The 12,166-nt window shown below is 42.5% G+C and overlaps 1 protein-coding gene across 1 annotated transcript; it reads left to right on the top strand.

The window, feature by feature from the left end:
- Positions 1 to 3,865: 3,865 nt before the first annotated feature.
- Positions 3,866 to 5,310, top strand: OXGR1 (oxoglutarate receptor 1). Its single transcript, XM_077753971.1, has one exon. The coding sequence runs from the start codon at positions 3,866 to 3,868 to the stop codon at positions 4,880 to 4,882; it is 1,017 nt and encodes a 338-aa protein (XP_077610097.1). The 3' UTR covers positions 4,883 to 5,310.
- Positions 5,311 to 12,166: the final 6,856 nt, after the last annotated feature.

Here is a 12,166-nt window from a genome sequence, read left to right as displayed (position 1 = left end):
ACAGGGCGGGGTGGGGGGAGGGTTGTTGGATTAGGAGTTTACTACAAAATTAATAGATACTCCAGAAAAATCACATTTCATCATTAATCCCACTTGTTTCTCCCAGATGGGCAAGAGTGTGCCGTGGACATAAAGTAGTATATGCTGCCACTTGAATGGACACTTTTTCTGGGTCCTTCCATATCAGAAGCTCAGAATCCTGGTCAGTGAGGTTCACTGACAAATCAGCATTTAGGACAAGTGGTTCTCAAACTGCTTGTTTCCAAAACACTGATGTGCTGCAGCTAAGCCTCAAACAGTCACAATCTCTTCCCAATTTCTGAGAAAAGAAATGAGCCACAATGATGTGATTTTTTTTTCCTTTATAAAAATATCCCCAAATCTTTGGTGTTTGTTTTTATCCGTGTGTTATCTAGTCTAGTTCAAACATATGTATCTGGTTATGTTGAAACTTAATAGACCGTTATTTCTAGTTTATAGTCTGTTAATTCTAGGAGGTCTAGAACCTCCCCCTGATTGAGGTCCATGGTTGTAGCAAAACCTAGGGAACATGTCACATCATTGTTGAGTGTCCCCTGAATATAAATGAGTCCTTTGTGGACATCTTGGTGCTCGGGATAGTAGCGGTGAATTATACAAGATTCTGGGATGACCGAAGAAAGAACCTGACCTCACATCTCTGACCAGATGTGTCTGTTGTTCTAAAGCTGACACATATTTTGTAAACTCCAACCATTCTTTGGCTGAGGTTTATGGAAGACGAGTTAAACTTCTTAGCCAACCCCTCCTCCCTTCCAATTGGTCTGTTAGTCTTCATTAAATCCTCAGTTGAACTGCTGTTTTTCAGAACAATGAGGTGGTTGTTTCTACCTACAACCTGTCTTTTCCTGATATGATTATTGTTTAAAATGGTCCTATGACATGGCCAGGGGTTTATTTGGCAATGACAGAAATTATAATTTTGCACCTTAGTTTAGGAGCAGTTAAAGAAGCAAACTTAAAAACATAATAGTTGGCATTTCATTAACCTTCAGCCCCAGATAAAATTTTGCTGAAATTACTCACTGATCTTTTTCTCAGCAAATATGTATTGAGAATCTTCGCCACATTGGCCATTAGGATATGAAGTGATTCCATATTTCTGGTTTCAGGGAGTTGACAGATAATCAGTGTGGACCTGAATCAGGACTTACTAAGAACTGACTTCTGGAAGTGCTGCCTCAGGGACTCTCTGACGGTGACCATTTTCTTTCAGGCAGAAATTACTGCTCCCATCTGGGCATGAGCCCATTTAAAGAGTCTGGCCAAGGAAAAGCTGCCTGCTGTAGTTTCCTGGCCTCGGAGAACCCTTGCTGGTCAGCAGTGCCTGACTGCGATCACCTTCAATGCTGTGTAGGCCACAGTTCCAGGAATAGTGTGTCCAGCGAGAATAAATTAACTTGAAAGGAAGGAAACGTTTGCTCTCCATCTGTGATACACAGTCCCAGGGAGCCCATGTGCCTCCCCTGGAAGATCCTCACAGCTGCCTAGTGGCGTGTTTCCCATCCCGAGGCTACTCTTTCCCCAATTCACATGGATACAAGTCAGAAATGTTTGAGACCATCCAGATCGGAAGCCTAAGTGAGATCTGGAAGAGTATATTCAAGGCCAATGAATTGGGAAAGATTCTACCAGTTTTCGATTATTAGTTAAGTTGGGCCAGTCTGAAATCCACCTCTCTACTACACTGGGGGAAAGCTTGAAAGTGTAGATTTTAGTATCAGATAATAGTAAGGATGATGGCAGACAATGATACAGCACGTAGTAGGAATCAGGCATCTTTCAAACCACATACATAAAGTATGTTTCCAAATATACTTATTTAACGTCTTTCAGCCCAAAGAGGTGAGTGCCATTATTATTGACAGTTTAGCCCTGGATCACACAAGTTAGGATGTTTGATTTACTCAGCCCTTCTGGGATACAGTCTAATTCAACCTTGTTATTTTAGGGCATTTATTTCCCTCTTGCCTACTCGCTGTGAGAGGCACCCCAGCTCTGCAGACCGGCCGCCCTAGTCTGCATCTCATGGCTTGCTACTAGCTCGCAGTGTGACCTTGAGCAAGTCATTGCCTTATCGGTCCCTCAGTTTCCGCTCTAAAATGGGCATGATCACAGAACTATCTTGCCAAATTGCTGTGAGGACAAAATGAATGGATATTAGAGTAGTGGTGCTCTGTACCCAGGAGGCACCATTATTTTTATTATTAGCTATTATTTTCTTTCCAGCTTCATCTCCCACTTGTCCTTAATATAGCAGCCATGCTGAGCAGAGCTCCCTTGAACCTCCTGAAATCTGTCATCTCTTGGTGCCTTTGAACATGCTATTCACTTCACCTTCCTCTTGCTACTTTCAGCTTAAATGTTCCTCCCTAAGGACCTTGCTTCGTGCTCTCCCCTGTTCTCCAGGTAACTGTTTCCTTCCTTCTCATGCCATTCATCTATTAAAGGACTTAGTGATTCACAACTACCCAACATTTATTGAGCACTTATTATGTACCCAGTAGTGTTCCAAGTGTTTTTGTTGCTTTTTTTAAAAAAAAATATGACAGCTCCATGTGGTAGGGTTACATTCGTTAAAATTATGTCCATGTCTATCTCCCCCAGTAGACTGTGATAGTGGCTTGTACATCTGTGTGTGTTATTCATTTTGTATCTCTAGGAGCTGGCAGAGTGCCTAATTAATACACAGTGGGCACTCAGTAAATGTGTAAGTGGATACATTTTACCAACATCTATTTACATCCGAATAATAAGCTAATTGTAAGTAATTCTTCTTTTAAAAAATCTTCATGCTTTTCTCATTGCAGAAATTCACTGTCAAAATTTTAGAAAACACCGATAAGTAAGAAGAGGGAAGTTAAAATCCCACCACTCCCAGCCCTGGAGAGCTTCAGCGACCTGCTTAGGGACACACAAGTTCTATGTAGCCACACTGAGAATCAAGGTCAGGCAGTCTGGCGACAGAGCCCACAGCTTGAAAGCTGCATGAATCTGCTGTTCTTTCTCCCCTGGCAAATACACACACTCTCCCGTGAACAGATTATGTTAGCTATTAAAATAGGTTGGAAGAGCTGACATTTGAAAATGAAATCTACCGTATGTATGATGGTGCAAGATATGAAATCTACATTTTAAAAAATGGCCAGCATTCTGTCTTTTCATGCCTTCGCACTTCCTGTTCCATCCCATACTCGGGGGAATCCGGACTGGGAGGCGGCATAGTGAGGTAAGCGAGAATCGAGGATGGCTTCTAAGTCAGACAAACAGAGGTTCGAACCCCGGCTGTGCCACCAGATGCCTTCCGGGGACCAGTTGCAAAGCCTCCCTCAGTCTTTATTTCTTCTGTAAAATAGAGATAATAAGAGACACTTCACAGCGTCTTGTGAAGTTTAGAGGTTACGTGACGGTGGAGTGCCTTGAGCTTGATTAATGGTAGGTCTTGTTAAGCCTCTAATGGTGATATTCTGCGGCTTCCCTGAACAGCAACCTTGCCAAATTGTTTCCCATGGCTATGTGTATTTGTTTTTTCCAATCCTTCATTTTAACTCTGGTGGTAATTCAATTTTTGTATTATTATTAGATGTCTTGCCTCATGATAGTTTTCCTAGAAATTCAATCTCTTCTCCACAGGGTCTCTTTGAGATTAAAGAGAAAGAAGTGGCAAATTTAGGATCTTAGAGCAATTTTCATTTAAAAGAAGATCACTGTTTTCATTACCCTATCGTTAATGTTTTCTATTTCCCTTTATCAGCGAGTTATTTCAAAGTCGATCTGTATTGCCAAACTGAACCCTTGTTTTCCTGCAAGATGAAAGGAGCCAGCCATGGATGAGACACTAGACAATTTTGCAAATGCTTCTTCCGACTTCCCCGATTTTGCAGCGCCTTTTGGAAATTGCACTGATGAAAAAATCCCACTGAAGAGGCACTACCTCCCGGTTATTTATAGCATCATCTTCCTGGTGGGCTTTCCAGGGAATGCAGTAGCAATTTCCACGTACATTTTCAAAATGCGGCCCTGGAAAGGCAGCACCATCATTATGCTGAACCTGGCCTGCACAGATCTGCTCTATCTAACCAGCTTCCCTTTCCTGATTCACTACTATGCCAGTGGCGAAAACTGGATCTTTGGGGACTTCATGTGCAAGTTCATCCGCTTCGGCTTCCATTTCAACCTGTATAGCAGCATACTCTTCCTGACCTGTTACAGCATCTTCCGATACTTTGTGATCATTCACCCCATGAGCTGCTTTTCCATTCACAAAACTCGATGGGCCGTGGTGGCCTGTGCTGTGGTGTGGGTCATTTCACTGGTGGCCGTCATTCCCATGACCTTCCTGATCACATCAACCACCAGGACCAATAGATCGGCCTGCCTTGACCTCACCAGTTCAGATGACCTCGCCACTATCAAGTGGTACAATCTAGTTTTGACGGCCACTACTTTCTGCCTTCCCTTGGTGATAGTGACACTGTGCTATACAATGATTATCTGCACCCTAACCCAAGGACCTCAGAATCGCAGCGGCCTTAAGCAGAAAGCTAGAAGGCTAACCATTCTGCTGCTCCTCGTGTTTTATATATGTTTTTTACCCTTCCACATCTTGAGGGTCATTCGAATCGAATCTCGACTGCTTTCAACCAGCTGCTCCATTGAGTATCAGATCCATGAAGCCTACATTGTTTCCAGGCCGTTAGCTGCCCTGAACACCTTTGGTAACCTGTTACTGTATGTGGTGGTCAGTGACAATTTCCAGCAGGCCATCTGCTCGATGGTGCGATGCAGAGCCAGTGGGGACCTAGAACAAGTGAAAAAAATCAGTTACTCAAACAACCCTTGACATACTTCATTTAGTCAACCAAGAAGAAAAGCCTGCTGATATTTTAGCTTCCGGGAAGTCCAGAATAGCTCCCCGAGTAGTTCTCAGGAAACATCGTGTGCTCAGGTAATTCCGTGCCAAAGCCAGGGCAGGACTACAGGGAGTTCCTTGTAACCCATTTATTGAGATCTTCCGTAAGGCAGAGATAAGAATGGAATATATGCGTATCAGTAGCAGATTCACATGTAGGATCCAAACTATTAGAATTCAGGGACATCCTGCAAAACATCTACTCTTAGGGCACCCGGGTGGCTCAGTTGGTTGGTTAAGCCTCCAAATCTTGATTTTGGCTCAGGTCATGATCTTGAAGTTCATGAGTTCGAGGCCCGCAGCGGGCTCTGCACTGGCAGTGCAGGGCCTGCTTGGGATTCTCTCTCACCTTCTCTCTCTCTGCCCTCCCCAGCTCTCACTCTTTCTCTCTCCACCCCCCCCCAAAAAAAAAAGATAAACTTAAAAAAAGAAAAACATCTATTCTCACCAACTTATTATATATAAATAAAATTATCTATTTTATTTGAAAGCTCACACACTTGCCCTAGATCTCTCAGGAATTAGTGCCAAGACTGGAGAAGACCAATCTTCTTACTCATGGTTTCGCGCCCCTTCGTACAGGGGCCTGTTTGCATGGAATCCCCAGACTATCCAAGGCATGATTTATCTCGTTTTCAGTATTCTTTTTGTTTTCATTTCATATGTTTAAAACTTTCTTTTTTCAAACTTTGCTTTGAGGTCATTAAACCGTGTTTCTCACAGGCTTTAGTCAAATAGATTCAAGCTGGCCGGTACAATACACTTGAGACACTTCAAAGATGTCAATGCAAATAGCAGCATATGTGGGTCATTATGTCTTTATTGTTGGAGGTCATTTTAAAAGTTGCTGCTGAATTTATAAAAATTACCAAGTTGTATTAGTTATTACCACCACATCCTGGAGAAAAAGGGGCCACTTCTTGGGGAACAGAAGTATTTTAAATACTATGTATACATTGGGCGTTACGTGAAATCGAACATTGTTTTGATTTCTGTGGAAAACGATGCCGATTCTCTTTAGATACCTTTTTCTTTTGTGACCTTCTTGAAAATACATTATCTATTTATTTTAACAGCTAAAGCTAATTTTGATTTATGTGTGTGCCTAATTTTCACAATATAATTTGAGATAATTTGAGAAAATGCACAGTCTGGACATTTAAAACCTTAGTAAATGTGTTGATACAGTTAATAAACTAGTTTATAATTTTTTATGTTTATTTTTGAGAGTGAGACAGAGTGTGAGTGGGGATGGCGCAGAGAGCGAGTGAGACACAGAATCTGAAGCAGGCTCCAGGCTCTGAGCTATCAGCACAGAGCCCGACGCGGGGCTCAAACACAAATCGTGAGATCATGACCTGAGCCGAAGTCGGACTCTTAGCCAACTGAGCCACCCAGGTGCCCCAATAAACTAATTTAAAAACACTAAAGAAACACTGAATAAGCTGCTAATATTTTTCTGTGAAAATGTAGCCTTACCACCCTATATTTACATGAAGCTTATGTTCTCCATGTTTAGAGAGCAAAACTATTTGTGACTTTCACGTTCTTCTAGAACATTACATCTGACTTAGACCTAAGTAAAGTCGTGCTCTGGGAGCCTCTGCTGGGCTTGCAGGGGGAAGAAAGAGGAAGGCCAACGGCTCCGGACACAGATGTTTCAGGATGATGGCGTTCTCTCCACCACCCACCTTCTGAGCCATCCTCTCAGGAGACTTTCCACGGCATAAGGAATGAGCTGTTTGGCTGGAGGAGGGCTTGACTTCCTCATGCATGCTGGCTGCACAGCATGGAGTAGCATTCAGAGGTCCATTGGGAGCCTGATGGCCGGGTCACTCTCTGTCCCATCTTCCCAGTGCCCAGCTCTCCCCAAAGTGTGGCCAGGTTAGCTTTGTGCCACAGCTGTTGTCATTCTAGCCCTGGCTGCAAACCCTTTGCCTTTCTCTCTGTCTCTATTCTTTCTTATTTCAAAGATTTTGCCCACCAGAAAAAAAGCCACCTGGATCTCCCGTATATCTGTCTCAACTTGTCTCTGTGGAATCTTTTTTATTCTCTTCTTTCTTCCCACCAGTATACAGAACAGTAAATCATTTCTCTTTCTGATACCAATTCTTTCACTGTGTCTTTGGTTCTTATTCACTGTCTGAGGGACCTTGCTCTGACACTTCATCCCATTCTCTCAAACTTTTAAGGTTTCGATTACCCTGGATAACCGACCTTCGTTTGGGAACATGCATAATTTTCCTTTATCCTCAAAATACCTTTGCTCATTCAGCTGTGTCGTCATTCTTTTATCTGCTCTGCTCCCTGCAGGTATGGGCCAGGTGCAGATGCCGTCTGCCCTCCGGGGTTCTGCTGATAGAATATAATCACGAGGATCCGAGCTAAATTAGACTCGAAGGGTCAGTTTTCTTTTCCAAAGTAAAGAGTTCTGGGCTAATTGTGTTTGGAACTGAGGCAAAAAAAAAAAAAAAAAAAAAAAAAAAAAGAGAGAGAGAGAGATTGATGATACTCCCAAGACTAGAATAGGACCCGAATGACCTTGTCTCATAATTGTAGGCCAAGAAAGTATGGGGACACAAGAGCAGAGTTCTGACTGTCTGCCAGAGAGGGAGCTGCTGGGTCTTTTCACCACATCAGGACTCCAAGTTCAAGTTAGGCCCAATGCGCTTGAGTGTAGGGAATCTAGAAAAAACTATTCCAAATTTTGGTGACACAGTAACCCCTCCACTTGGTTTTTAACTGTAGATCATGGAAAGTTTTTTAATGTTTTATTTTTTTTTAATTTTTATTTTAGAGAGAGCATGTGAGTAGGGGAGAGGGGCAGAGGGAGAGAGAGAGCACACACAAGAGAGAGAATCTCAAGCAGATTCCGTGCTCAGCGTGGAGTCTGACACAGGGCTCAGTCCCACAACCCTGGGATCATGACCTGAGCCGAAATCAAGATTCAGACGCTCAACCTACTGAGCCACCTGGGGGGCCCTCTCATGCAAATTTAAATGGTCAAAGAAGTAGAATAAGTAGCAAAATGACCTCCCTTATCCATGACTGAATTTCACCAGTAACCAACACCCTGCCTTTCTTGTTTCATCCATAACCTTCCTTTTTTTTTTCTGCTAGAATATTTAAAAGTAAATCCTAGAAAACATAGTAGTTTCACCCATAAATGCTTCAACATTCATCTCCATCAAAAAGCAGAAAACCAAACAAAATTTTAAAAATTATTCCTTAATATTATCTAATATCTAATCTTTCCCTTCTTTCCCTTGGTTACCCCAAACATGTCTTTTATACAGTTGGCTTTTTCAAATTAGGGTCCAAACAAGGTCTATGCACTACGTGTGATTGAAAGGTCTATCACATTTCTGTTAATCTATGAGAGTTCCCCTTTCCTTTATTTATTGTCATCTATTTACTGAAGGACCTGAGACATTTGTCCTGTGGAATCTTCCTCATTGGTTTAAATTCCGTTTTACTGTTTGTCTTGTGGCTCCATGTCCTGCTTCTGGTGTAGATTAGAAAGTAGAATTGGAGGTTAGAGGGGCGCCTGGGTGGCTTAGTCGGTTAAGCGTCCGACTTTCGCTTAGGTCGTGATCTCGCGGTTCGTGGGTTCGGGCCCTGCGTCGGGCTCTGTGCTGACTGCCAGCTCAGAGCCTGGAGCCTGTTTCAGTCTGTGACTCCCTCTCTCTGACCCTCCCCTGCTCGTGCTGTCTCTCTTTCTTTCCTAGAAATAAATAAAAATATTAAAAAAAAAAAAAGAACTAGAGGTTAGATTAGATGTAGATTCTTTTCTCCCACACTCCCTCCCTCTTCTCCCTTTCTTTCCCTTCCTGCCTCCTCTCCTTCCTCCTCTGTTTCCTTTTCACAGAAACAGCACTTCGTCTCAGGAGGTTTAGTGCCTGACTGCTGTCCATTTAACGATTGATCAGGAGTTCCAGGATGTACCGGCCTGATCCTTGTATCAGAAAGATACAACCGCCTTCGCCCTTCACAGTTTATCCGTCATTGCTTATTTTTGTCTGGACCCGCCAGGGATTTCACCGTAGTGACTTTTCGAAGTCTAACACTCTTCTGCCTTCGTTTGTTATGCCTTTTCTAGAAAGATCTTTCACCCATCAACTGTCTCGTCCCCTGCCGCTCTGAGCACAGACCCACTGATTAGATTTAGCTCCTCCTCCTTCTTCGGGAAGGTTACAAATAAGGGATGAAAAGACATCCGTGGCTGCCTTTCCAGTGTTGCCTCCATGAGAGTGTAATTCTGGCACAGTTTCCTTCCTGTATGGTCCAAATTTTTGTTCTCTAACTCTTCAGGGTTAACAGCCATGCCTGTGACCCACAGGGTTCAAGGTGCACCCTCAGGGAACGAACCGGCCTCACTGCTGCCATGCTTCTACACACCCACCTTAGTGCCTCTGTGTATTCTCTTGGTCCAGGGCAGGATATTTTCCCTTTCCCTCGACATCTCTGAGAAGAGGTAGAACCAAGCATTAATAACAAGGCCATGTAGCACTTGAGGCTAAATGTTCACCACCTGTGCCAATTTCATTTTTAAATTCCACCCAGCAAACATCGTTCAGTATAATCTACCTGATGCTATACAAGAGCCCAGATGATACCAGATGATACAAGGTCAGCAATACAAACAATCACCCAAGGGGTGAGAGCCGTGTTCATTATTGAGTTCCTGGGAAGAAACTGCATTGATTACGCACATTGATCTGTTGTCTTTCAATTCTATTTCCTTTTCTGCACTTTCGCTTGAATATTTTCTATTTATCTTTCATTAGTCCTGGCTTATAGTATGTATAACTTGCTATGAAACTCATGCATTGAATTCCTAATTTCAGACATTGTATTTTTTTTTTTTTTAATTTATACAATGTACTTTCGGTTCTGTTTATTTCACCACTTCTGTGAAATGGTTTTCTTTTTTTCTGTCTTTTGATCTATTTTGTCCCTTTCCCTATGTTTTCTAGAACTGAATAATCAGTTATTTTAAAGTCCTTATCTGTTTAACATCCAATATCGTATTGGCATTGGATCTGCTTCTATCGTCTGCCATTTTGCCTGTGTTTATGGGTCATGTGGTCCTGTCTCCTTGAATGTCTATTAGTTTTTGCTTGAATGATAAAAGTTTCCCATGAAAGAATCAGAAGGGCTCCCCTGAGAGGTTTTTATTCAGTTATTTTACTTTTTGATCATGAAGTTTTTATTTCTACTTCTCTTCTGAAATTTCCTCTCCTTCACTGAATAAATCATTTTCTTTTAACTCTTTAAGCATATTTATGTAGCTCCTTTAATATCTTTGTCTACTAAATCTAGCATCTGGTTTATGTTACTTTCCTGTGGATGCTGTAACAGATTAGGACAAATTTAGTGGCTTAAGACAACACAAACATATTCTCTTCCGGAGGTCAGAAGTCCAAAATCAGCTTCACTGAGCCAACATCAAGGGGCTGGCTGTCTTGCCTTACTTCTGGAGGCTCTAGAAGGGAAGCCATTTCCTGGCATTTTCCAGCTTCTAGAAGCCCACCTCAGTCCTTGGCTCATGGCCTCTCCTTTCATCTTCAAAGCCAGCAGAATAACATCTTCAAATCTCTCTGATTTGTGCTTCTAGGTGACTATCTCCTCTTCCGACTCTGATTCTCCTGACTTCCTTTTATTGTAACTCTTACAATTACCTTGGGCCCACCCAGATAACTCAAGATAATCTGCTCATCTCGAAATCCATAATTGAATCACATCTTCAAAGTCCCCTTTTCTATGTAATGTAGGATACTTACAGGTTCCTAGGATTTGGACGAGGATATTTTTGGAAGGCTATTACACGGCTGACCACACTGGTTTCTTAAAGACCAACAGACTAAAGTAACAATAATAACAATGTAAAATGACCTTGAGGCCATTTTCTGGTTGTTTTGTTTTGTTTTTGTTTTTGTTTTTCTCGGCTGTGAGACACATCTTTCTGTTTTGCATGCGTAATCATTTTTTTTAACTGAATACAGGATAGTGTGAATACATCACTGTAGAGACTCTAGATCCATTACTGTCCTCTGAAGATTGTTGACTTTTCTCTAGCAGACACATCATTTACTTGCTAATCACTTTAAAATTATGTTGACTTGGTTCCACAAATTTTTGAAAAACAGATTTGTGAAAAGTCCAAGATGTTTTCCATACCCTTCTAACACAGCAGGACCCCGATGCCACCTTCTGTTTCTCCTTTGGTCTTGTCCAGACTTGGCTTCAGGCTTTTTTTTTTTTTTCCCCCAAAACACTCCTAGAATAGACCTTACTCTGGGGCGTGGTCTTTTCAACTAAGACACAGTTTTCTGCTGTGTCAGCAAGATGCGTTAATGGAGCGTTAGTGAGATTTTTCTCCCCTGGTCAGGCCAGAATGGGAATATCCCCTAGCACTGCTTGACCACGTCTCTCTCCAATGCCATAAAAAGCTCTTCCTGGTGAATATCAAGTAGTCTGTCCTTGTAAACATAGCCCTTACTCACCGGGAATCTCCATGTATTTCTGCCCCTAAGCTCCCCATGATTTCTTCATCCTTGGTGCTCTGCTCCAAATATTTCAAATGCTTCAACAATGCTAAACTCTGGCCTCTGCCTGCTTAGATCATCGGGACCACAGGACTGCTGTCTTCTGCTTAGGCTTCAGATTTCTGCACCACAGTCAGGAAATTATTTCCGGAAAGAGAGCCAGGATGACCGTGGGGTTCATAGTGTTACTTGTATGTTTCGTCCAGTCCTATTGTTGCTGACAGTAGGAGAGCCTCTCCGTGATGCTTCACTGTACCGTGTGCCCCAGGTGAGGCAGCTGCGTCCGTGTGGAGGTTTCCTGCCTTTCTTACTAATGCTTTCCACTCTTCACTCTTCTAGAATGTGGGAGATTTTAATTTAAACATGGAGGTGGAGGAGCCATGAATCTCCTCTCCTAAAGTGACACTAAAGTGACGAGAGGAACATAACTATAACGATATTGGAAGGAAGGTATGGAAGCTCAGAGCCCATGGCTGAATGGTGAAGCCAAAGGAAAGCAGAGCCGGTAATCAGGGAATTACCTGAGGCAGCCTGACTATTCCATTTAACTGCAAAATGCTTTGGAGTTACAACTACCCCCTCCCTCCCAGAGAGGGTTGTAAATGGGACCGGCAGCAGGAGGTTTAGTTTAAAGCCTGAATAAGAAACAATGGCATCTCTAGACACT

The sequence above is a fragment of the Crocuta crocuta genome, unplaced genomic scaffold (genome assembly GCF_008692635.1).
Source record: "Crocuta crocuta isolate KB4526 unplaced genomic scaffold, BGI_CrCroc_1.0 scaffold31, whole genome shotgun sequence".
In the NCBI taxonomy this organism is placed as follows: Eukaryota; Metazoa; Chordata; class Mammalia; order Carnivora; family Hyaenidae; genus Crocuta; species Crocuta crocuta.
Note: the sequence above shows the minus strand (reverse complement) of the source record. Positions and strands in the feature narration are given on the sequence as shown.